The following is a 26,121-nucleotide window of genomic DNA, read 5'->3' on the forward strand; positions in this document are numbered from 1 at the left end:
CTCGGCCCATCTTTTCTTTCTCGGTCCTCGGACTAAACGTCCAGAACCCGGGGTGAAGCAAATAGCGCCCCAAAGCAACTCCCGCAACCTTCTACGTGAACTGCACCTTTAAACTCTCACTCCTTCCCAAACCGGACCCCGGAGGCGCCACCCACATCCGTCTAACATCACTTCCTTCAGGGTTAGGAGAGAAAAAAAAAAAAAAGAAAATCTGGGAACGCGAACGGCTGAGCTGATCCGCACTTGGGAAACCGCACGAACCTTCTCCTAGGACTTCGTCGGCCCTACGTCTGCTCAGCCCAGTGGCTCCGCGCACCTGCCACCATGGAGCTGCGGCCTCGTCTCGGGGCCACCTGTTTGCTGGGCTTCAGTTTCCTGCTCCTTGTCACCTCTTCTCATGGACCTAATGGGCTTGGAAAGGGTCAGACTGCATTCTTTTCTTAATCTTTACTTATCCTGGGCCCTAGCCCAGTACAGCTCTCTTCTTGTCCTAACACGATTCCTTTCCCGTTCTGTCTCTGGCCACGCTAGATTTCTTTCTATCCTCCCCAATGGCTCCTGGAGTTTGGGGTAAGGAGTAATAGTGGTCTGGGGAATGTTGAGATGGGGAAGTTTTACTTGAGGCCTCCCTAAATTCTTGGGTTGAGATAAGAAATGGCCTTTATATTTCGAAAAACATGTTTAAGAGAGCAGCATACTGCCTAACACCTGGTAGGTCCTCAGGCACTGTTACTTTCCCTCCTGGGAGAAATAGGACCTTTGGGGACCTGCGTATTTAGACCTTTGCCCTGAGTCTGAAGACTTCCCTCCTCACCTCTTCCCTGAAGAGCTAGGTTACTGCCTCCTTACCTTGTGGGAACAGCACCTGCATCCCAGGGAGCAGTGACTGATGCAAAAGGAAGGGCTGGATGAAGGGTCACAGGTCTGATGTTAGACGGTCATCAACCGTTGTCCTTGATGTGGTTCAGTCAGTGTGTCTGAAGAAACTGATTTTTTTGAAGAGTGAGGGGACAGTCGTTATGAATGGAGAACAAGAGGTGTGACACCGCCCCCCCCACTCCATCCATCCCATTGTCTACATCTTTATTGGAACTCAGGGTTTATGCTTTTTCTAGGTGGTTGTGTGGTAGAGTGTATTCCTTTCCATTCCTTTTTTATTTTGTTTTGTTTTTGTACTGACCTCACTGTATGAAATGTCTTTACTACAGCCCTGCTGTTCTAAATTGTGTTTTATCCTCCCTATTTGCACATTTATTGGTGGGTAATGAGATTGGGTGGACATTCAGTGCACCTGAATGCAGTCATTTCCTTCATCGAGTAAATAATTTTTGATTACCTACCATATTCCAGGCATGATCCTAGGCACGAGGGATATAGGAGTGGACAGGACACACAAGGTTCCTGCTCTCATGAAGCTTGTGTTCAATTCAGAGAGACAGAGAGTAGGTACATGAACAAATTAATAGACAAGATAATTTCAGCTAGGGATGAGTTCTGGGAAGAAAATGAAACTGATGGAGTAGAAAGACTGAGAAAGGATGAGGGAGCTGACATTACTTGAGCTAGGAAGGTCAGAGGAGGCTTCTCTGAGAAGGTGATATGTGGGTTTCCATCTCAGTGATGAAACCACAGGGAATTCTGTTGGGCCAAAATGTTTTAAGTACTGACAGTCCCATTTTAAAGCAGATTACTGTAAAATTCGTGTAAAATTATGAGTACTGAAGGAGACATTAGCGTGTAGTATTAGGAGTGGGTTTAGATTTGAGTTTTAATTTACTCTGCCACAAACCAGTTGAGAGACCTAGCTGCTGCTAAGTCGCTAAGTCAAGCTTCAGTTGTGTCCAACTCTATGCGACCCCATAGACGGCAGCCCACCAGGCTCCCCTATCCCTGGGATTCTCCAGGCAAGAACACTGGAGTGGGTTGCCATTTCCTTCTCCAATGCATGAAAGTGAAAAGTGAAAGGGAAGTCGCTCAGTCGTGTCCGACTCCTAGCGACCCCATGGACTGCAGCCTACCAGGCTCCTCTGTCCATGGAATTTGCCAGGCAAGAGTACTAGGGTGGGTTGCCATTGCCTTCTGAGAAACCTAGGGCAAGTTGCTAAAACTTCTCAAAGCTCAATTCCTCGTGTGCCAAAGGGGCATAATAACAGCTATCTCACACATGCAACAAATAATTACCCAGTAATTATTCAAGTTAACTGTGTTATGCGTAGGCAATACCTTGGAGTCACATATTCAGTATTCCTTGTTAGATGTTAAGCTCCATGTGGTTGTTCCATTTACCATTGCTGCATAATAAGCCACCCCAAATTAAGTGGTGTAAAGAAATCATTCTATTATGCTCACGATTCTGTGGGCCAGAAAGTCAAACAAGGCACAGTGTATCCCTTGTGTATCCCTTGGTTCCGAGTCTGGGGCCTCAGCTGAGCTGGTTACTCCTCCATGTGCTTTGTCTTGGTGGGCTAGAGTGAGCATCCTCACCGTATGACAGCTGGATTCCAAGAGTGAGCATCCTAAGGGAACAAGGTGAAAATACATGGCATTTTGTCATCTAGCCATAAAAGTCACGTAGCATCACTTCCTCTGTACTCCATGGGCCTGTTCAAGGGGAAGGGACATTAACTACCTCCTTTCCATCCCCCACAGGAGGAATGTTGAGGTCACGTTGTAAAAAGAGCTTGTGGAATGGGAGATATTACTGCAATCATCTTTGGAAAGTATGGTCTACCCCAGTAAGTTAGGACTATTTCTGTCTTATTCATGCTCAGGAATATTTGTTGAAAGAAGAAATGAATGGTACACATGATCGTTGGGATCCCTGTCTTTTTTCAGCTCAGTCTGAAGACTATCAGCACAAATAAGAGGGCAGTTACATGGCACTGTGATATGTACAGTCAGCAGGGGAATGGCAGGGAAGTGGAGGAGCACATAGAAGGGCAGCTTGGTGGGGGAGGGGCCGTGAGGATTAAATGAACAAACAAAAGGCACTTAATATCATGTCAAAAACTTAGAGAGTGTTTATTTAATGCTTTTTACTATATTTACCCAAGGAAAAATATTGACTTGTTCCTGAAAGGAATTAATAAGATATCAAACTTTTTTTTTTAATCTCCTGGGTATGGATTCTTGGAAAACAGATTATAGTTCACCCACCCCACCTCCCAGAAAAGTGCTACCCAGAGCAGTGATAAGTAAGATTTCTTCTCAGAAGTTTAAGTAGATTTGACTCTTTCCAGATGATGGCCTGATAGTTTGCAGAGAGGAAGTACAGTGATGTAGTGTGAGCACTGGATAGAAATCAGGAGGCCTGAGTTTTAATCCTGGTCAGGCTACATAGCCAGCTCTTGGCTTCCCTGGGGATCATTTATGAAATGAGAAAGTTGGACTAGAAATGATTCCTAAGAGTCCTTCCAGCTCTAATATCTTAGAGCTCTAAAATAATCTTGTTCTCTGTGTGCTCAACATTTGGAATGTACCACGTGTGGGAAGAAGTGTAGTGATAACATTTACTGTACATTTTGCTATATTCCAGGAACCGTTCTGTGTATTTTTCATGTATTGACTGGTTAAATTCTGATAATAGCCCACTGAGGTAGATAAGGGATATAATCATCATCCCCATTACACAGATGAAGAGCCTAAAATGGGATGCAGGAGTCACATAGCTAGTAAGTGGACCAGCTGAGATGGAGATTCCAGAGCTTTTGTCCTCTCCTGCTCTGAGTGCAGAGACTCCTTTGAAGGAGAAAAGGGAAAGTTATCAATGGGGGCGGTTCATGCACTCTCCTGCCTGAAACAGAAATGGATGACTTTGTCAAGTCTCTGAAATAACCATTTGGCATTGGCACATATGGGGTGTTTACCTTGCATACTGTACCCTATTCACATTCACAACAAGCCTAAGAGACAGATATTTTGATTAATCATATTTCACACACATGAAAACAGCAAGTGGCTAAATTAGGACTTGTTTGATGCATACAGACTTTATTTAGCCGTGGTGTTATTCTACCTCTCAGGTACAGTGTTCCCTGTTTCAGAGGCTTGGCTGCCAGTTCGAACACTTAACCTTTTGTTCTGTCAGCTGGGAGAGGGTGGGTAATACTTTTCTGATGTCCTTAGCTTACCCTCAGGAAAACAGTTTTTTAGCGTGAAGGGCTTGGGAATTCTGATGTAAATCCTATGTTTGGAAACAGTCACTTTCTTTCCTCCCCCACCTTTTAAATTAATGTGTTAGGGAAGGAGCTGCTAATGTGGGACCTTTCAGCTCACTCTGCAGATAACTGGAATAAATAAAGTGGCTGTGCAGGTGATACTTGAGGAAGTTGGACTGTCTTCAGATGTTCCATGTTGGCATGGGTATGAGTGTGGGTGGTGTCAGGGAGTAGGTAGCAACAAGATAAGCACTGTGCCCTTTCAAGTTTTCAAGTTATTTTTGAAGGGAAACATAAGGACCCAGGTTTTCCAGACCTGAAGTCTGTGTTTTCCTTCTTTGGGAAAGCCATGTTCCTTTATTCATTTATTCATGTTTATCTTTGCAGGAGAGTTAGTAAAGTATGGTGAGTAAACTACAGACTCTGGAACTCCACCACGTAGGTTCTAATCCCAGCTATGGCATTTACTAGCAAGCTATTTAACTTCACTTTTCTTGTCTGTAAAATGAAGACAATTGAGTTTCTACCTCATAAGTTTAAGGATTAAATAATTCAATACATGTAAAAGCATGAAAAACAATGCCAGGCATATAGTAAATCCCATATAAGTGTTGGGCTTCCCTGGTAGCTCAGATGGTAAAGCATCTGCGTACAATGTGGGAGACCCAGGTTTGATCCCTGGGTCGGGAAGATCCCCTGAAATGGCAACCCACTCCAGTACTCTTGCCTGGAAAATCCCATGGACTGAGGAGCCTGGTAGGCTACAGTCCATGGGGTCACAAAGAGTTGGACACGACTGAGCAACTTCACTTCGTATAAGTGTTGCTGCTGCTGCTGCTAAGTCACTTCAGTCATGTCCAACTCTGTGCGACACAGAGACGGCAGCCCACCAGGCACCCCCGTCCCTGGGATTTTCCAGGCAAGAACACTGGAGTGGGTTGCCATTTCCTTCTCCAATGCATGAAAGTGAAAAGTGAAAGTGAAGTCGCTCAGTCGTGTCCGACTTCTAGCGACCCCATGCACTGCAGCCTTCCAGGCTCCTCCATCCATGGGATTTTCCAGGCAAGAGTACTGGAGTGGGGTGCAGTCATTACTAATGTTATTATATTATCATAATCAGGGCTTCCCTATTAGCTCAGAAGGTAAGGAATTGACCTGCAATGCAGGAGACTTGGGTTCAATTCCTGTGTCGGGAAGATCCCCTGGAAAAGGGAATGCCTACCCATTCCAGAATTCTTGCCTGAGAATCCCATGGACAGAGGAGCCTGGCAGCCTACAGTCCATGGGGCCACAAAGAGTTGGAATCAACTGAGCAGCTAACACACAACACATTATCATCATTATTCCATAGAGTAAGCACTCAAAACATGATGGTGGTGATTATTACTTATGAAAAATTTCAATTTACTTTTTAATATGAATTTTCAAAGAAATTTTTTACACATAGTGAACTGTTTCAAGTTACATCTCTAGAATTACTCTTGGGAACAATGCACTAAGGCAGCCAGGGAAGTGCTGGGCTCTGGGAAAGCATTTTAATTAGAAATCAGACTAAATTTTGGTTGTGGCTTCCTTTGTGGTCTCCCGTAGCCTCTTCCAGGCTTTTGTAATGTGAGAGTATTGGACTGATCTGCAGCTTTGTGCTGTCCAATGAAGTAGTGATAGGCCCTTACCACTCAAATTTTAAATTAATTAAAATTAAACTTTAAAAATCCAGCTTCTGTGTTGCATTAGCCATGTTTCAGGTACTCAACAGTTTGTAGCTACCATACTGAACGGTGCAGATATAGAAATTTCCATCATTGGAGAAAGATCAGTTAAACAGCGCTACCCTAGGTTTAATCACTAAGCTGTGTCCAACTCTTGCAACCCCATAGACTATAGCATGCCAGGCTCCTCTGTCCATGGAATTCTCCAGGCAAGAATACTGGAGTGGGTTGCCATTTCCTTCTCCAGGGGCCTTCCCGGCCCAGGGATTGAACTCAGGTCTGCTGCATTGCAGGCAGATTCTTCACCATCTGAGCCTCCAGGGAAGCCCCACTGCCCTAGGGTCTCTCTTAGCTATAACCTATGACTGTATGCTTTGTCAGCTAGCTTCTGAGTAGTCCATATTTATGGAGAAATTTTATTTTGCTTGATAGTAATCTAGCTTGCCTAATTTTGTTTTGCCTGATGTCTGTCTGGGATATAGTTTTCAATCATTTTACTTTTGACTTTTACAAGTCCTTCTGTTTTAGGTGCTCTTGTAAACATCATAGAGGATTTTTTTTTAAACCAAAATCTGACAATTTCTTTCTTTAACTTTACCTGGCAAGTTTTGTTCACTTATATTTGTAGTGATTATTGACAGAGCTGGTCTTATTTCTCTCATCCAGTTTTCTATTGCTACTGTTTTTTTCTCTTCTTTTTCTCCCTTTCTTTGGGGGTTGAATATTTGCTGGTTCTTGTATTGCTTTATTGCCTTTATTTAATTTGGAAGTTGGCACCCTTCTTTTCTTTTAGTGGTTACTTCTGGAATTTTACTCACATATTTAACAACAAAATCTAACATTAATATCTTCAGTTCAGTTCAGTCGCTCAGTTGTGGCCGACTCTTTGTGACCCCATGAATCGCAGCACGCCAGGCCTCCCTGTCCATCACCAGCTCTTGGAGTTCACTCAGACTCACGTCCATCGAGTCAGTGATGCCATCCAGCCATCTCATCCTCTGTCATCCCCTTCTCCTCCTGCCCCCAATCCCTCCCAGCATCACAGTCTTTTCCAATGAGTCAACTCTTCGCATGAGGTGGCCAAAGTACTGGAGTTTCAGCTTTAGCATCATTCCTTCCAAAGAAATCCCAGGGCTGCTCTCCTCAGAATGGACTGGTTGGATCTCCTTGCAGTCCAAGGGACTCTCAAGAGTCTACTCCAACGCCACAGTTCAAAAGCATCAATTCTTCGGCACTCAGCCTTCTTCACAGTCCAACTCTCACATCCATACATGACCACAGGAAAAACCATAGCCTTGACTAGACGGACCTTTGTTGGCAAAGTAATGTCTCTGCTTTTGAATATGCTATCTAGGTTGGACATAACTTTCCTTCCAAGGAGTATGCGTCTTTTAATTTTATGGCTGCAGTCACCATCTGCAGTGATTTTGGAGCCCCCAAAAATAAAGTCTGACACTGTTTCCACTGTTTCCCCGTCTATTTCCCATGAAGTGATGGGACCAGATGCCATGATCTTCGTTTTCTGAATGTTGAGCTTTAAGCCAACTTTTTCACTCTCCACTTTCACTATCATCAAGAGGCTTTTTAGTTCCTCTTCACTTTCTGCCATAAGGATGGTGTCATCTGCATATCTGAGGTTATTGAGATTTCTCCCAGCAATCTTGATTCCAGCTTGTGCTTCTTCCAGTTCAGCATTCCTCATGATGTACTCTGCATATAAGTTAAATAAACAGGGTGACAATATACAGCCTTGACGTACTCCTTTTCCTATTTGGAACCAGTCTGTTGTTCCATGTCCAGTTCTAACTGTTGCTTCCTGACCTGTGTACAGATTTCTCAAGAGGCAGGTCAGGTGGTCTGGTATTCCCATCTCTTTCAGAATTTTCCACAGTTTACTGTGATCCACACAGTCAAAGGCTTTGGCATAGGCAATAAAGCAGAAATAGATGTTTTTCTGGAACTCTCTTGCTTTTTCCATGATCCAGCGGATATTGGCAATTTGATCTCTGGTTCCTCTGCTTTTTCTAAAACCAGCTTGAACATCAGGAAGTTCACGGTTCACGTATTGCTGAAGCCTGGCTTGGAGAATTTTGAGCATTACTAGCATGTGAGATGAGTGCAATTGTGCAGTAGTTTGAGCATTCTTTGGCATTGCCTTTCTTTGGGATTATCTCCCCCAATAGTTAGTGGGCCTTAGAACATTCTAATTTCAGTCACTTCCTCTCTTTATAAGCTATGTTGTCCAATACTTTAGTTCTCTTTTTTTTAACCGTAAATTGAGCATTAAAATTTCTATACAAATGTATTTAGATATATCCACATGTTTACCAGTTAATTTGCTCACTGTTGCTTGTAGTTAGGCTTTATCCTGCCTTTATTATATCTTTTCTATCAGCTTTCAACATGCTATCCTTTCCTTCATATTGAATACAAACCCTTCATGGACTCACAGCACCCTCTAGCAATTGCCCCTGCACAGCAAAATTCTTTGAGAGAGTCGTTTGTGCTTGTTCCCTAATTCTTCCCCTGGGCTGCCTTGATCTTACTCTAATCATCTTTTCATTCTCACTCCTACTGAAACTGGGCTTGTCAAGGTCCGCATTGTTCTCCACTTGCTAAATCCCAAAGTTTCTGATTTAAAAGGAGTATTGGAGTCAGTGGATCATCCTTCCTCTTCAAACATCCTGGAAACACTTCTGGAATTCCATGTGCTGCTGGTGGCAGTTCTTTGTCACCAGCTGGTCTTTGGTTGCTTCTTTATGTCCCTTATCTAGTAGTGCTCCAGGGTTCCTGAACTCCCTCTTTATCTATAATCACTCCCTTGGTGATCCTGTTCACTCTTAAGCTTTAAATAACGTCTGCATGCTGATAACTGTCCCTTGAATTCCAGTCTCAGATATTTAGTTGCTTATTCAGCACCTCTGTTTTGTTGTCTAGTGAAGTGAAAGTGAAGTTGCTCAGTCGTGTCCTACTCTTTGTGACCCCATAGACTGTAGCCTACCAGGCTCCTCTGTCCATGGGATTTTCAGGCAATAGTACTGGAGTCCGAGAAGGCAATGGCACCCCACTCCAGTACTCTTGCCTGGAAAATCCCATGGATGGAGGAGCCTGGTGTGCTGCAGTCCATGGGGTCGCTAAGAGTCGGGCACAACTGAGCAACTTCACTTTCACTTTTCACTTTCATGCATTGGAGAAGAAAATGGCAACCCACTCCAGTGTTCTTGCCTGGAGAATCCCAGGGACAGGGGAGCCTGGTGGTCTGCCGTCTATGGGGTCCCATAGAGTCAGACACGACTGAAGTGACTTAGCAGCAGCAGCAGTACTGGAGTGGATTGCCATTTCCTTCTCCAGGGGATCTTCCCAACCCAGGGCTCAAACCTGGGTCTCCTACCTTGTAGACAGACACTTTACCATCTGAGCCACCGGGGAAGTAAGCATCTCAAAATGAGGGTATCCATATCCAGGCACTTTAATGTTTCTTTCCAAAACTCACTCCACCTACTATCTTCCCCATCTCTATTAATGACAAGTCCATTCTTCTACTTGCTCAGGCCAAAAAACCTTAGAGTCATCATTAACTTCTCTTACCCCATATCCAGGACAAAATCCTTTTGAATTTACCTTCAAAATATGTCCAGAATCTGATAGTATCTGCTTCCTCTACCATCACAGCTAGTCCAAACCACTGTTATCACATGCCTGAATTATTGCAGTAACCACTTTCCTAGTCTCTTTTGCTTTTGCCTTTTCTGTATTAGTTTACTAGGGCTGCAATAACAAAGTAACACAAGCTGAGTGACTTAAACAACAGAAATTTGTTGTCTCACAGTTCGAGAGAGTAGGAGTTTGAAATCAGGGTTCTGGCAGCATTGGTTCCTCCTGAAGGCTGAGAGAAGGATCTGTACCAGGCCTGTTAGAGATGGCTGTGTACCACTAGCACTACTTGGGAAACTGCTGTGAACACTGGGGTATGCATATCTTCAAATTAGTTTTCAGTATTTTCCGGATGTGTACTCTGGAGTGAAATTGCTGAATCACATAGTAGTTCTATTTTTAGTTTTTTAAGGGACCTCCAAGCTGTTTTCCACAGTGACTGCACCAATTTATATCCCCACTAACAAAGTGCAAGGGTTTCCTTTTCTCCACCTATTCTCTAACATCTGTTCAGTTCAGTTCAGTTCCTCAGTCATGTCTAACTCTTTGCGACCCCATGAACCACAGCTCGCCAGGCTTCCCTGTCCATCACCAACACCAGGAGTCCACCCAAACCCATGTCCATTGAGTCGGTGATGGCATCCAACCATCTCATCCTCTGTCGTCCCCTTCTCCTCCTGCCCTCAATGTTTCCTAGCATCAGGGTCTTTTCCAATGAGTCAGCTGTTCGCATCAGGTGGCCAAAGTATTGGAGTTTCAGCTTCAACATCAGTCCTTCCAGTGAATAGTCAGGACTGATCTCCTTTAGGATGGACTGATTGGATCTCCTTGCAGTCCAAGGGACTCTCAAGAGTCTTCTCCAACACCACAGTTCAAAAGCATCAATTCTTCGGCACTCAGCCTTCTTCACAATCCAACTCTCACATCCATACATGACCACAGGAAAAACCATAGCCTTGACTAGACGAACCTTTGTTGGCAAAGTAATGTCTCTGCTTTTTAATATGCTGTCTAGGTTGGTTATAACTTTCCTTCCAAGGAGTAAGCATCTTTTAATTTCATGGCTGCAATCACCATCTGTAGTGATTTTGGAGCCCAGAAAAATTTATTATTTCTTGTCTTTTTCAAGATAGCCATTTTGAAAGGTATGGGGTGATATCTCATTGTGGCTCTTGATTTTGAGTATTTTTTCATATGCCAGTTGGTAATTTCTGTTGTGTTTTCTTAGCAAAAATATCTGTGTCCACTTTTTAATTGGGTTGTTTGGGTTTTTTATATTAAACTGTATGAGCTATTTATGTATTTTTGGTTGTTAACCCTCTTATTGGTCATATCATTTGCCAACATTTTTTTCCCCTTTCAGTAGGATGTCTTTTTGTTTTGTCTATGGTTTCCTTTGCTGTGCAAAAGCATTTAAGTTTAATTAGGTACCATTTGTTTCTTTTTGCTTTTGTTCCTTTCACCTTAGGAGACAGATACAAAACAATATTGCTGTGATTTGTGTCAAAGGTGTTCTGTCTATGCTCTCTTCTAGGAGTTTTCTGATTTCAGGTCTATTATTTAAGTCTTTAATCCCTTTTGAATTTATTTTTGTATGTAGTATGAGAAAGTGTTGTAATTTCATTCTTTTAAATGTAACTGTCCAGTTTTCCTCGTACTACTTATTGAAGAAACTGTCTTTTCTTTTTTGTATACTTTTCCTCCTTTGTCATAGATTAATTGATCATAAGAATGTGGGTTTATTTCTGGGCTTTCTATTCTGTTCCATTGATCTGTGTATCTGTTTTTGTGCCATTACTGTGCTGTTCTCATGACTGTAGCTTTGCAGTATAGTCTGAAGTCAGAGAACAGGATGCCTCCAGCTTTGTTCCTTTTTCTCAAGATTGTTTTGGCAATTCAACATCTTTTGTGTGTTTTAAGATCTTTAACGTATTGATTTATTTAATCCTCAAAGCAACCCAACAAGGTAGGTAGGTGCTATTGTTACTCTCATTTATAGCCGAAGAAATTGAGTTTAAGTAACTCGCCCAAAGTCACACAGCTAGTTAGCTACAGAACTACAGGAATCAAAGCCAGGGAGTCTAGGTCCATAGTCCATGCTGTTAACCACTACATAATACTGCTCAATAAATACTGAAATAATGAGTGGTGACTACCTGATGGTAGAAAAATACCTCAGTTTATCTAAAAATGTCTATTTTGGCCTTGTTCTTGAAAGATAATTTTGGTAGGTACACAATCCTAAATTTAGAGATACTTTCTTTCAGCATGTTGAAGGTGATGTTTTGCCATCTGATTTCCAGTTTATTACTGTCAGTCTAATTGTGTATCTTTGAATGGAAATATGTCATTTCTCTTTGAAATGCTTTTAAGATCTTAATATTTGGTTGTTCTGCAGTTTCACTACAATTTATATGTGTGTGATTTGTTTTTGTAATTTGTCAGCTATACATTGTGCTTCTTACTCTCTGCAGATTCATGTTTTATCTTGGTTCTTGAAAATGTTATCATTCATCTTTTTTTCTTTCTAAAAAATGCAAATGTGTTTTTAAGTAGATATGATACATTCAGTTCAGTTCAGTTCAGTTGCTCAGTCGTGTCCGACTCTTCGCGACCCCATGAATCACAGCACGCCAGGCCTCCCTGTCCATCACTAACTCCCGGGGTTCACTAAGACTCACGTCCATCAAGTCAGTGACGCCATGCAGCCATCTCATCCTCTGTCGTCCCCTTCTCCTCCTGCCCCCAATCCCTCCCAGCATCACAGTCTTTTCCAATGAGTCAACTCTTCGCATGAGGTGGCCAGAGTACTGGAGTTTCAGCTAGCATCATTCCTTCCAAAGAAATCCCAGGGCTGATCTCCTTCAGAATGGACTGGTTGGATCTCCTTGCAGTCCAAGGGACTCTCAAGAGTCTACTCCAACACCACAGTTCAAAAGCATCAATTCTTCGGCACTCAGCCTTCTTCACAGTCCAACTCTCACATCCATACATGACCACAGGAAAAACCATAGCCTTGACTAGACGGACCTTTGTTGGCAAAGTAATGTCTCTGCTTTTGAATATGCTGTCTAGGTTGGACATAACTTTCCTTCCAAGGAGTATGCGTCTTTTAATTTCATGGCTGCAGTCACCATCTGCAGTGATTTTGGAGCCCCAAAAAATAAAGTCTGACACTGTTTCCACTGTTTCGCCATCTATTTCCCATGAAGTGATGGGACCAGATGCCATGATCTTTGTTTTCTGAATGTTGAGCTTTAAGCCCACTTTTTCACTCTCCACTTTCACTTTCATCAAGAGGCTTTTGAGTTCCTCTTCACTTTCGGTCACCTGCATATCTGAGGTTATTGATATTTCTCCCGGCAATCTTGATTCCAGCTTGTGTTTCTTCCAGTCCAGCGTTTCTCATGATGTACTCTGCATATAAGTTAAATAAGCAGGGTGACAATATACAGCCTTGACGTACTCCTTTTCCTATTTGGAACCAGTCTGTTGTTCCATGTCCAGTTCTAACTGTTGCTTCCTGACCTGTGTACAGATTTCTCAAGAGGCAGGTCAGGTGGTCTGGTATTCCCATTTCTTTCAGAATTTTCCACAGTTTATTGTGATCCACACAGTCAAAGGCTTTGGCATAGGCAATAAAGCAGAAATAGATGTTTTTCTGGAACTCTCTTGCTTTTTCCATGATCCAGCGGATGTTGGCAATTTGATCTCTGGTTCCTCTGCCTTTTCTAAAACCAGCCTGAACATCAGGAAGTTCACGGTTCACGTATTGCTGAAGCCTGGCTTGGAGAATTTTGAGCATTACTTTACTAGCATGTGAGATGAGTGCAATTGTGCGGTAGTTTGAGCATTCTTTGGCATTGCCTTTCTTTGGGATTGGAATGAAAACTGACCTTTTCCAGTCCTGTGGCCACTGCTGAGTTTTCCAAATTTGCTGGCATATTGAGTGTAGCACTTTGACAGCATCATCTTTCAGGATTTGAAATAGCTCAACTCGAATTCCATCACCTCCACTAGCTTTGTTCATAGTGATGCTTTCTAAGGCCCATTTGACTTTACATTCCAAGATGTCTGGCTCTAGGTCAGTGATCACACCATCGTTATTATCTGGGTCGTGAAGATCTTTTTTGTACAGTTCTTCTGTGTATTCTTGCCACCTCTTCTTAATATCTTCTGCTTCTGTTAGGTCCATACCATTTCTGTCCTTTATCGAGCCCATCTTTGCATGAGATGTCCCCTTGGTATCTCTAATTTTCTTGAAGAGATCTCTAGTCTTTCCCATTCTGTTGTTTTCCTCTATTTCTTTGCATTGATCATTAGGAAGGCTTTCTTATCTCTTCTTGCTATTCTTTGGAACTCTGCATTCAGATGCTTATATCTTTCCTTTTCTCCTTTGCTTTTCGCTTCTCTTCTTTTCACAGCTATTTGTAAGGCCTCCCCAGACAGCCATTTTGCTTTTTTGCATTTCTTTTCCATGGGGATGGTCTTGATCCCTGTCTCCTGTACAATGTCATGAACCTCATTCCATAGTTCATCAGGCATTCTATCAGATCTAGGCCTTTAAATCTATTTCTCACTTCCACTGTATAATCATAAGGGGTTTGATTTAGGTCATACCTGAATGGTCTAGTGGTTTTCCCTATTTTCTTCAGTTTAAGTCTGAATTTGGTAATAAGGAGTTCATGATCTGAGCCACAGTCAGCTCCTGGTCTTGTTCTTGTTGACTGTATAGAGCTTCTCCATCTCTGGCTGCAGAGAACATAATCAATCTGATTTCGGTGTTGACCATCTGGTGATGTCCATGTTAGAGTCTTCTCTTGCGTTGTTGGAAGAGGGTGTTTGCTATGACCAGTGCATTTTCTTGGCAAAACTCTATTAGCCTTTGCCCTGCTTCATTCCGTATTCCAAGGCCAAATTTGCCTGTTACTCCAGGTGTTTCTTGACTTCCTACTTTTGCATTCCAGTCCCCTATAATGAAAAGGACATCTTTTTTGGGTGTTAGTTCTAAAAGGTCTTGTAGGTCTTCATAAAACTGTTCAACTTCAGCTTCTTCAGTGTTACTGGTTGGGGCATAGACTTGGATATCTGTGATATTGAATGGTTTGCCTTGGAAACATTAGCATGGTTTAATACTTTTAAGAGGTATATTTTTCCTTCCACTCTTGTTTTTCCGTCATCCAGTTCCCACCCCAGTATATTATCTCTTCAGATAAGTTTTTTCCTTCAACTTTGCTTTCAGAGACTCCAATTTTATATATACCAATGTTTTCTTAATGTACTGTCTATTTCTTTTACATTTTCTCTCTCCTTATCTCTGTGCTATATTCTGGATAACATCTGATTCACGGTTCCACCTGTCTCTAATTTGCTATTTTAATCTATCCATTGAATTGTTTTTTCATTAGTAGAGTTTATTTTTGAACAATTTAAGATCTATAGAAAAATTTAGCAGAAAATGCAGAGTTCCCATGTGAACCCTTACCACTTCACCTTTCCCTATCCCAGTTTCCCCCGCATTAGCGTGGTCTTTTACTGTCTCCATAGTTTTGCCTTTTCCAGAACACCAATCATATATAATTGGAATCCTACATTACGTAGCCTTTTTAGATTGGCATCTTTCACTTACCAGTATGCACTTTAGGCTCTTTTATGTCTTTTTATGGCTTAATAACTCATTTCTGTGTATCACTGAATATTCATTGATTTTGTATTTAAAAAATCACGTTAGTTAAAAAAATTCTATGTGGTGCCTTTACAGTTTTGCCTATTTTGTGTTTTATTATATGCATATTTTTGTCATGCCATATGTTATTTCTTTCAATGCTTATATAATAGTAATTTTTGTATTCTATGCCTAATCATTCTAATATCTGAAGTCCTCTTATCTATTTGTTGGTTCTGCTCTTACTTGTGGTGACTTCTTTGCTTACAGGTTTTGTGATCTATGATTGTAAGCTCATAATGGTTATTTATATAGGTTATCCTGGAGGCCTAGCATTAGTAATGCTTTCCTCTAGGAAAGTTTGGCATTTGATTCATCTGGAAACCAGGGGCTACTAATTACTGCCCTGGAATCACTCTAGTTGCTTTTGACAGCTGGGTTAAAATGGAGTCTCAGATTCATCTCCTTCATCTTGCCACATGATGATGGACATTTGCTTTCAGGCTAGCCTTGCCTTTTGCTTGTTGCTCATTGTTCCTTGTCTGATTTAAGCCTACTTTGTGTTTGTGTCTATTACTTTGAGCCCAGTGGGTGCCTTTTGGAAAGTCTGTTTTATGTAGGATTTCATTGTTTTGTAGGTGGATATCCCTCTAGACTGTCTAGTCAGGCATCTCTCCAAAGCAGGGTTCTGTTGCCTGAGTTTAGGTTTTGACAGATAGAATGATGATGGTCATAGTAAGGCACCTTCCAGTTCTCCTGGACATCTTCCCAGTTTCACTGTCACTTGGTTGTTCTCTCTCCAGGATTAGACTTTGGGCTGTAGGCAAGTGACACATTTTCCCTTGGCCAGTAGCCCATGCTGCTTGGAATGAAAAGTGATGGTTAGTTTGGATACTGCCTCTCAGTGCTAATCTGGATGAGCTGTTTATTTCCCTGTGCTAAGCTGATGCAAATTTCTGGGAAAGAAAGGCCTCAAGGACAGTATATATGGTAACTAAAGTCATAAAATTGAACTTAAAACCCCTGGTTGGCCATTTATCAGCTGTGTGACCTGGTACAGGCTGTGTATTCTGAGTCTCAAAAGCCTCAACTGTGAAGAATGACAAAAGGTGCTGTTTACTGATCATTTGCAATCTGCTAAGCACTGTCTTAAGATTTATATATATATATATATATATATGTAATATATATATGTAATTTAATGTTCAACAACAATCTTACAAGATACAGGTTTTCTATTGGGTTTTTGTTTTGTGTTTGAGGTTATATAACTTTATTGAACCATTATCAGTTAGTTCGCATCCACATTAACTGTATGTAGATCTTTGAAATTACATAGGTAAACAACATACAGAGCTTGTTTGATGAATCTTCATCTTCATTACATTTCCTGGACAACCATGCGCAGGTAGGCACATAGGAACAGTATGGGACATTACTTATTCTTTTGGCCCAGACAGCTTTGTTGAGCCTAGTGTCAGTGCGTACATCTGGAGTTCCCATCTCCTTCATAGCAAATTTCTGGATTTCTTTTGAGTGCCCGAGGGGCATGCTTCCTGAAACCCATCTCATGGATGCTTATGAATCTTCATAGTGTATTCTCTAGGTACCACCTCCATTGATAGTGGCCCAGCCCTTCTCACCATCCTTCTATGCAGGAGCCATCCTGCCGGCCAGGGTTAGAAAGGCAAGATACAGCTATTATTATGCCTATTTTAATGGAAATATAGAGAGGTTCAGTGAAAGGGTTATTGTTAAGAATAAATTTAAATAAGATAATATGTGTGATGTGCAGGACATGTGTAAATCGGTCAATAAATAACAGCTAGCATTGTTACAGTCACTATTTTCAAGGTGCAAAATTAAGTCATTTATGTGAGATGGCCTAACTAATATATTCATTTGCTCAATAAATATTTTGTGGAGCACTTACTATAGCCATGAAAAATGAAAATGTTAGTCGCTCAGTTATGTCCAAATCTTTATGACCCCATGGACTGTAGCTTGCCAGGCTCCTCTGTCCATGAGATTCTACTGGCAAGAATATTGGAGTGGGTTGCCCTTTCCTACTCTAGGGAATCTTTCCCACACAGGGATCAAACCCAGGTCTCCTGCATTGCAGGCAGATTCTTTACTGTCTGAGTCACCAGGGAAGCCCTGTATAGTGCTAAATGCTAGGGAAACAGGAGGGAATAAGACAGATATGGTCCCAGCCCATAGGGAATTTCCTTTAGAGTGAAGGAGACAGACACACATAAACATTTACAGTTCAGCCTGGGAAGCGCTGTGATGGGGTAAGAATAGAGTGCTTGGGGAGTCAGAGAAGATTTACCAGAAGAAATGCCTGCTAGTTTCATACCTGAAGAGTGAATTGGAGGTGACAGTGGGAGGAAAGGCAAAGGAAGCAGTGATTATGAAGGCTGAAGGGGAGAGAGAGTGCATATTGTGTTTAAGGAAATGAAAATTGGTTTTGTTTTTTATTTGAGAGTTATGTTTTATTTGGTGGGAATTTTTAGGACTTCAAGCCTGGGAGACAGCATCTCAAGTAATCCTTGGAGAACTGCTCCTGAAAATTAGTTTTTTGTGTAAGATTTTAAGAAAAGTGTGTAAAGTGAGCCTGGAGAGGTGGGTAGGAGCCATATTCTGAAAGACTTCAGAAACCCTGCTATAAGAGTTTGACCTTCCCTTTTAGGGCTTTGAAACGCCTCTGAAAGATATTTTACCAAGCAAATATGTGATTTTAAAAGATCACTCTAACTGAAGTGTGGGGAATAATAACAAGAATAACTTTATATTATCTCAAAATATATTGTCTTAAAATCCTTACACCACCACTTGGAGGTATGGGTATTATTCTTGATTTTTATAGATGAAGAAATTGGGACTTCAAGAACTTACTTCATTTACAAAATTCACACATTTAATGTCTTTCTGACTCTTTAAACTATACTGCTGTGTTGACTCCAACTAGCAATGATTTGTTAGGACCTGCTTTATGATAACTGTGGAAAATTCTCATTCATTCTTATAGTATTATTTGTATACTCTGTTAGTTTACAAAGGTTTTCATAGCCATTAATAATTTAATCTCCTTAAAAACTGAATTAGGTGACATTATCTCCATTTTGCAGGTATGAAAACTGAGACTTGAGGTATGGGACTGTCCATGGTTCTGTACACCTAGAAAGCGGTGGAGTTGAGACTTGAACACCATGCTCTTGGCAAAGGAAAGCCTTTTTTTATGAGTATCCTGTGAATATGCTACATTTCTTTCATGGGTCTTTGCCCTTTGTTCATGTGTGAATATTTATGAGGCTCTTTCCTTCCAGGTTTTGGAGATCACATTCATTGGAGGACGCTAGAAGATGGGAAGAAGGAAGCAGCTGCCAGGTACGAGATATGGTTTTAGCTTATCTAGAACACTTTCCAGCCATCAACTTAGCATTAATTTCAGGTGAAGGGTTATGCCAAGGCAGAGCAGTGGAGTAGTTGCATAACAACAACAAAAGTAATAATACTTGCTAACATTTTTAAGTGCTTGTTATGCACCAGACATTTATTATGTGAATTAACTTATCTAACAACAACTCTTCTGAGGTTGGTACTATTGTTATCTTCATTTTATAGATGAGAAAACTAAGGCACAGAGCAGTTAAATAATCATACAGCTAGTTAAGTGGTAGAGCCAAGATCTGTACCCAGACACTTCAAATCCTACACTCAGCCAGTAAAACATACTGCCTAATAGTCTCAAGTTGAATAGTCTTAGGTTCCAAGTATGTGTAGTCTATGCACAGGAAACGTACAAAAGGAGGAGGAAATGCACATTCCCTGCTATACTGTACTGGAGAGATAGAAAAATCCAGTATGTCTGCACTTAATTTATACACACACATCCTTGCATAGAAACACTCATACTTCTGCACCTACCAAATGATAATGCTTGCTTTTGCTAGAACAGATCCTATAGCTTCATGGCTCTGAGACTCATATCTTCTGCAGGAGTGGGGTTGCCAAATTTAGCAAATACAAATGGAGGATGACTATAATCTTATGAACACCAAGGGGACAAGGAGGGGTGGTGGGATGAATTGGGAGATTGAGATTGACATAAATACACTATTGATACTATTTATAAAATAGATAACTAATGAGAACCTATTGCCTAATTTAGAAAACACTACTCAGTGCTCTGTGGTGACCTAAATGGGAAGGAAATCCAAAAATGAAGGGGTGTATGTATATATACTGGGGATTCACTATGCTGTACAGTAGAAACTAACACAACATTGTAAAGCAACTATACTTCAAAAAAAAATTTTTTTAAAGGATGCCCAGTTAAATTTGAATTTCAGATAAAAAGTAATTTTATTCATTTATTTTAAAATTTATTTTTAATTGAAGGATAATTGCTTTACAATATCGGTTTGATTTCTGCCACACATCAACATGAATTTGCCGTAGGTGTACATATGTCCTCTCCCTCTTGACCGTCCTTCCACCTCCCACCCTTTTCTACTCCTCTAGGTTGTTACAGAGCCCCAGGTTGAGTTACCTGAGTCATAACAGCAAATTTCCAACAATAAGTAATTTTAAATATGCTCCAAGTAATATTTGAGACAAGCTTGTTTTTAAAACAATATGTATTAATTATCTGAAATTCAAATTTAATTAGGCATCCTGTGTGTTTGTGTATATATATATTATATATTTGTGTGTGTATATATATGTATATACATGCGATATATGTGTGTGTATATATATATATATGCCACATCTTGCACCCTGACCAGGATCAAACCCGTACCCTCTGCAGTGGAAGTTCAGAGTCTTAACTACTGGACTGCCAAAGAAGCCCTAGGCATCCTATATTTTATCTGGCATCCTTAACTAGGAGAAAAATTCCTATTCGTTTTTCAAGTTTTAAATCAAATGACTACTTCTAAAAGTCTTCAGCAATTTTTGTGGGCAGTATGTTTTTTTCTTCTGTACTTTTACAACCCAGCCTACCTCTATCCATTGGTGTGTATTATTCAGCTTGTAGGTGCCTGACTTTTCCCATTCAGACCCTTGATCTCCTGTGGGGAAACTGTTTTATGTTCATCTCTGTATTCCCAATCATGAAGATACTGAATGATTGAAATTGTTATTGAATAAACAGTTACTGAATGTCACTGGCCATAAAGAATGAAGGGGAACTAGTATTTGTGAATTGTCTTCTGTATACTAAATATAATGTTGATTGTTTTGCAGTCAGTTCAGTTCAGTTGCTCAGTTGTGTCTGACTCTTTGTGACCCCATGGACACATGGGGCTTCCCTGTCCATCACCAACTCCTGGAGCCTATTCAAACTCATGTCCATCCCGTCGGTGATGCCATCCAACCATCTCATCCTCTGTCATCCCCTTTTCTTCCCACCTTCACTCTTTCCCAGCATCAGGGTCTTTTCCAATGAGTTGGTTCTTCACATTAAGTGGCCAAAGTACTGGAGTTTCAGCTTCAGCAACAGTCCTTCCAATGAATATTCAGGACTGATTTCCTTTAAGATTGACGGGTTGGATCTCCGTGCAGTCTAACGGACTCTCAAGAGTCTTCTACAACACACAGTCCAAAAACATCAATTCTTCTGTGCTCAGCTTTCTTAATGGTCCAGTTTTTACAGCCATATATGACTTCTGGGGAAAACCATAGCTTTGACTAGACAGACCTTTGTTGGCAAAGTAATGTGTCTGCTTTTTACTATGCTGTCTAGTTTGGTCATAGCTTTTCCTCCAAGGAGTAAGTGTCTTTTAATTTCATGGCTTTTAAAATCATTTCCAGTGATTTTGGAGCCCCCAAAAATAACGTCTGTCACTGTTTCCATTGTTTCCCCATCTATTTGCCATGAAGTGATGGGACCAGAGGCCATGATCTTAGTTTTCTGAATATTGAGTTTTAAGCCAACTTTTTCACTCTCTTCTTTCACTTTCATCAAGAGGCTCTTAAGTTCTTTGCTTTCTGCCATAAGGGTGGTGTCATCTGCATATCTGAGGTTATTATATGTCTCCTGGAAATCTTGATTCCAGCCTGTTCTTCATCCAGCCCAGCATTCCACATGATGTACTCCGCATATAAGTTAAATAAGCAGGGTGACAATATACAGCCTTAACATACTCCTTTCCAGATATGAAACCAGTCTGTTGTTCCATGTCCAGTTCTAACTGTTGCTTCTTGACCTACATAAAGATTTTTTAGGAGACAGGTAAGGTGCTCTGGTATTCCCATCTCCTTCAGAATTTTCTGCAGTTTATTGTGATCCACACTGTCAAAGGCTTTGGTGTAGTCAATAAAGCAAAAGTAGATGTTTTTCTGGAACTCTCTTGCTTTTTCGATGATCCAGCGGATGTTGACAATTTGATCTCTGGTTCTGCCTTTTCTAAATCCAGGTTGAACATCTGGAAGTTCACGATTCATGTACTGTTGAAGCCTGGCTTGGAGAATTTTGAGCATTACTTTGCTAGCATGTGAGATGAGTACAATTGTGCAGTAGTTTGCATTCTTTGGCATTGTCTTTCTTTGGGATTGGAATGAAAACTGACCTTTTCCAGTCCTGTGGCCACTGCTGAGTTTTCCAAATTTGCTGGCATATTGAGTGCAGCACTTTCACAGCATCATCTTTTAGGATTTGAAATAACTCAACTGGAATTCCATCACCTCCACTAGCCATAAACATACTGATGCTTTCTAAGGCTTACTTGACTTTGCATTCCAGGATGTCTGGCTCTAGGTTAGTGATCACCCCATCGTGGTTATCTGGGTCTTGAAGATCTTTTTTGTATAGTTCTGTGTATTCTTGCCACCTCTTAATATCTTCTGCTTCTTTAGGTCCATACCATATCTGCCCTTTATTGTGCTCATCTTTGCATGAAATGGTCCCTTGGTATCTCTAATTTTCTTGAAGAGATCTCTAGTCTTTCTCATTCTATTGTTTTCCTCTATTTCTTTGCATTGATAGCTGAGCAATATTCAATGCTATTTAAGGCCCCCACTGTAAATTGATGGACACAGTCATTGGCCATCAGGAGATCACATTCTCCGAGACCTAGAACATTTGACATAGATAACTCATGCCATTCTAAGCTCCAGCTCCTTTTGCAGAAAGCAGGACCTGGTTCTAGTTGGCCTAGAGCTCCTGTTTCCATAGCAACAAGAGGTCCTGTTAGAGTTAAGAGATACAGGAAGTGCGGCTTTCATTTCCGGCTTGCGTCAGAGCCGCCGGCAACCCGGAAGTTGACGCGGCGCGTTTGCATATGGCCGCGTCCTGGGAAGATGCCGCTCGTGGTGTTTTGCGGGCTGCCGTACAGCGGCAAGAGCCGGCGTGTGGAGGAACTCCGCGCGGCCCTAGCAGCTGAGGGCCGCGCGGTGCAGGTGGTGGACGATGCGGCGGTGCTGGGCGCGGAGGACGCAACAGTATATGGCGATTCAGCCCGTGAGAAGGCCTTGCGTGGGGCCCTGCGAGCGGCTGTGGAGCGGCTCCTGAGTCGCCAGGACGTGGTCATCCTCGACTCGCTGAACTACATCAAGGGCTTCCGTTACGAGCTGTACTGCCTGGCGCGGGCGGCGCGCACTCCAATCTGCCTCGTCTACTGCGTGCGACCAGGCAGTCTGAGTGGGGGACTGCGGGTGGCAGGCGCCGTGGATAATCCGAACCGGAATGTCAGTGTGAGTTGGAGACCGCGAGCTGAGGAGGGAGGGAGACCTCTGGCGGTGGGCACCGATGTTCTCGGGGAACCACAGACAGTGGCCTCTCTAGTAAATAGGCGAGCCCAGGGAGAAGTACCTACGGAATCCGAGCCAAAGGAAATCAGGGCGGCAGATTTGCCAGCTCTCGTGGCTTCGGAATCCGAGAAATCTGCAGAGCATGTGTCTGGTGCTTTTTACCCTCCCGAACTTTTGGAGGCCCTAGCGCTGCGCTTCGAAGCTCCCGACTCTCGGAACCGCTGGGACCGACCCCTGTTCACCTTGGTGGGCTTAGAGGAACCGTTGCCCCTGGCAGAGATCAGAGCTGCCCTGTTTGAGAACCGGGCTCCTCCACCCCATCAGTCTACACAGTCCCAGCCGCTTGCCTCCGGCAGCTTTCTGCACCAGTTGGACCAGGTCACCAGCCAGGTCCTGGCAGGACTGATGGAAGCGCAGAAGAGTGCAGTTCCCGGAGACTTGCTTAAGCTTCCTGGCACCACAGAACACCTGCGGTTTACCAGGCCTTTGACCATGGCAGAACTGAGTCGCCTCCGTCGTCAGTTTATTTCCTACACAAAAATGCATACCAACAATGAGAACCTGCCTCAACTGGCCAATATGTTTCTGCAGTATCTGAGCCAGAGCCTGCACTAACCGGAGCAAGTGAGTGGGAAAACCATGGTTTCTTGTCTAACCACTACAACATTTGTTTGGGAAGAACAAAGTTCTGCAGAATATGTTGAAATGTGGTACTAGAGCTATTGTGACTGATTCACTCATACCCTCCTGGATCCCTCTGTGCCAGGCCTTGAGTTTACAGCAAATTTGATACTAGAGAATGGAGAACTGTCTGAGGATCTATGCAGATTTCTCTAGAGGACAGAGCTTAAGTGGACAGAGCTTGCATAGATTGGGTTCTGTTTGGGCTGTCACACACCATTGATTTCTCGCATCTGAAGTGTGAGAGAGCAGACAGGATGGATGAATTGTTTATAATAATTGTGAACTGAACATAGCACAGTTCTGCATCTGTGCCGGCCCTTTCTTCATACCACACAGTTTTTTAAGTACTGTGCCTATGTTTGGCTAGTCTCTGGCCTGGGGCCTGGGGTCACAGGTGGATCCACTGGTTTCTATCCTTGGGAAGCTTTGGTTCTAGTGGAATTGAAAGATAAAACCACTAGATTATTTCATTTAATAAAATCTTTTATAAAAAGACAGTGTGCTGGCATCTCTTTCTCTTAATGTAGCTTTATATTCTTCATATAGTTTACCTAATGTAACATTTTAGATACGTATGTATCCCTGTTATGCCTTCTATCAAAAGTACTTGCTAGTGCTCAGTGAGTCTTGATGTCTTGGTCTTAACATGGAGTCACGATCATGACAACTTCCCTAACTGGGTGCTTCATTCTGCTCTTCAAGGCAAAAGCCCTTTAAGCTTGTCTTTCATTTATCTCATTAAACAAATAATAGATATGTGCTTATATTTTTGAAAGATGGTTTAGATAGTCTTTGCCCTTGAGAGATTAGTAGTAAACAGATGATTAGTTCAGTTGCTCAGTTGTGTCTGACTCTTTGCAACCCCATGGACAGCGGCACACCAGGCTTCCCTGTCCCTCACCAACTCCAAGAGCTTGCTCAAACTCATGTCCATCAAGTCGGTGATGCCATCCAACCATCTCATCCTCTGTCATCCCCTTCTCCTCCTGCCTTCAATCTTGCCCAGCATCAGGGTTTTTTCCCAGTGAGTCAGTTCTTTGTATCAGGTGGCCAAAGTATTGGAGTTTCAGCTTCAGCATTAGTCCTTCCAATGAATATTCAGGACTGATTCCTTTAGAATTGAATGGTTTGATCTCCTTGCAGTCCAAGGGACTCTGTGGTATTGGAGAAGACTTGTGTGGTCTTCTCCAACACCACAGTTCAAAAGCATCAATTCTTCACCGCTCAGCTTTCTTTATAGTCCAACTCTCACATCCATACATGACTACTGGAAAAACCATGGCTTTGACTAGATGGACTTTTGTCGGCAAAGTAATGTCTCTGCTTTTTAATGTGCTGTCTAGTTTGGTTATAGCTTTTGTTCCAAGGAGCAAGAGTCTTTTAATTTCATGGCTGCAGTCACCATCTCCAGTGATTTTGGAGCCCCGCAAAATAAAATCATTCACTGTTTCCATTGTTTCCCTATCTGTTTGCCATGAAGTGATGGGACCAGATGCCATGATCTTTGTTTTTTGAATGTTGAGTTTTAAGCCAACTTTTTCACTCTCTTTTACTTCCATCAAGAGGCTCTTTAGTTCTTCTTCACTTTCTGCCATAAGGGTGGTGTCATCTGCATATGTGAGGTTATTGATATTTCTTCCAGCAGTCTTGATTCCAGTTTGTGCTTCATCCAGCCCAGCATTCTGCATGATGTACTTTGAATATAAGTTAAATAAGCAGGGTGACAATATACAGCCTTGATGTACTCCTTTCACAATTTGGAACCAGTCTGCTGTAGAGTAGTGCCTGGTACATAGTAAATACTATATGCGTTTTGGCTACCAATAATACTGTACTAGTTGTAGAATATATAGAGACAGCTAAGAGGCCCTTCCTTAGGAAGCTGTAAGGCCAGTGAGGGGAGATGAGTAAATAATAGATAACAGTTCTGTGTGACAAATGCTCTGATAGTATTATACACCTGTGATGATGTGGTGACATGGGGGGGGTGGATGATGGAAAAAGCCAGTGGCTGCCCACATAGGACCCCTCAAGGTGTTTGAGCCATGAGAATATTAGAGCTTCAGTTGGCCAAGACTGACTCAGGTGGAATATGGTGCTTATTATTTTATAAAAGAAAAAGCTTTTTCCTCCCTGATGATAAAAACAATGATACTTAATTGGGAATTCCTTGGCAGTCCAGTGGTTAAGACTTGATGCCTTCACTGTTGGGGCCCAGGTTCAGTCCCTGGTCAGGGAACTAAGATCCCACAGGTCTGCCCCCTCCAAAAAAAATTAACACTTAATTGTAGAAAAATTGAAAAATACAGAAAAAGTAAAATCCACAATCCCATTATCTAGAGATAACTTCTATTATGTTTTGAAACATTTCCTTTTAGACTATTTTCTACATGTTTGTATAATTGAAACTATAGGTAATATTTTGGGGGGCTCCACAAACACTGTGAACAGTGACTGCAGCGATGAAATTAAATGATGCTTGCTCCTTGGAAGG

The 26,121-nt window shown here is 41.9% G+C and overlaps 2 protein-coding genes and 1 pseudogene across 2 annotated transcripts in view; 2 read left to right on the plus strand and 1 right to left on the minus strand.

Annotated features, from left to right (window-relative positions):
• The first annotated feature begins 16 nt into the window (after positions 1 to 16).
• TXNDC12 (thioredoxin domain containing 12) overlaps positions 17 to 26,121 on the plus strand; it is a 33,836-nt gene continuing 7,731 nt past the window's right edge. Inside the window, exons 1-2 of the mRNA XM_019957495.2 lie at positions 17 to 421; positions 18,515 to 18,575. Of these exons, the coding sequence (XP_019813054.2) occupies positions 325 to 421; positions 18,515 to 18,575 (158 nt within the window). The 5' untranslated portion in view covers positions 17 to 324. The remainder of the gene's footprint in view (positions 422 to 18,514; positions 18,576 to 26,121) is intronic.
• LOC109556307 (large ribosomal subunit protein eL31 pseudogene) lies at positions 16,477 to 16,850 on the minus strand (annotated as a pseudogene).
• Positions 18,597 to 24,124, plus strand: KTI12 (KTI12 chromatin associated homolog). Its single transcript, XM_019957494.2, has one exon. It carries the CDS (start codon positions 22,494 to 22,496, stop codon positions 23,556 to 23,558), a length of 1,065 nt encoding a protein of 354 aa, XP_019813053.2. The 5' UTR covers positions 18,597 to 22,493; the 3' UTR covers positions 23,559 to 24,124.

The sequence above is a fragment of the Bos indicus genome, chromosome 3 (genome assembly GCF_029378745.1).
Source record: "Bos indicus isolate NIAB-ARS_2022 breed Sahiwal x Tharparkar chromosome 3, NIAB-ARS_B.indTharparkar_mat_pri_1.0, whole genome shotgun sequence".
In the NCBI taxonomy this organism is placed as follows: Eukaryota; Metazoa; Chordata; class Mammalia; order Artiodactyla; family Bovidae; genus Bos; species Bos indicus.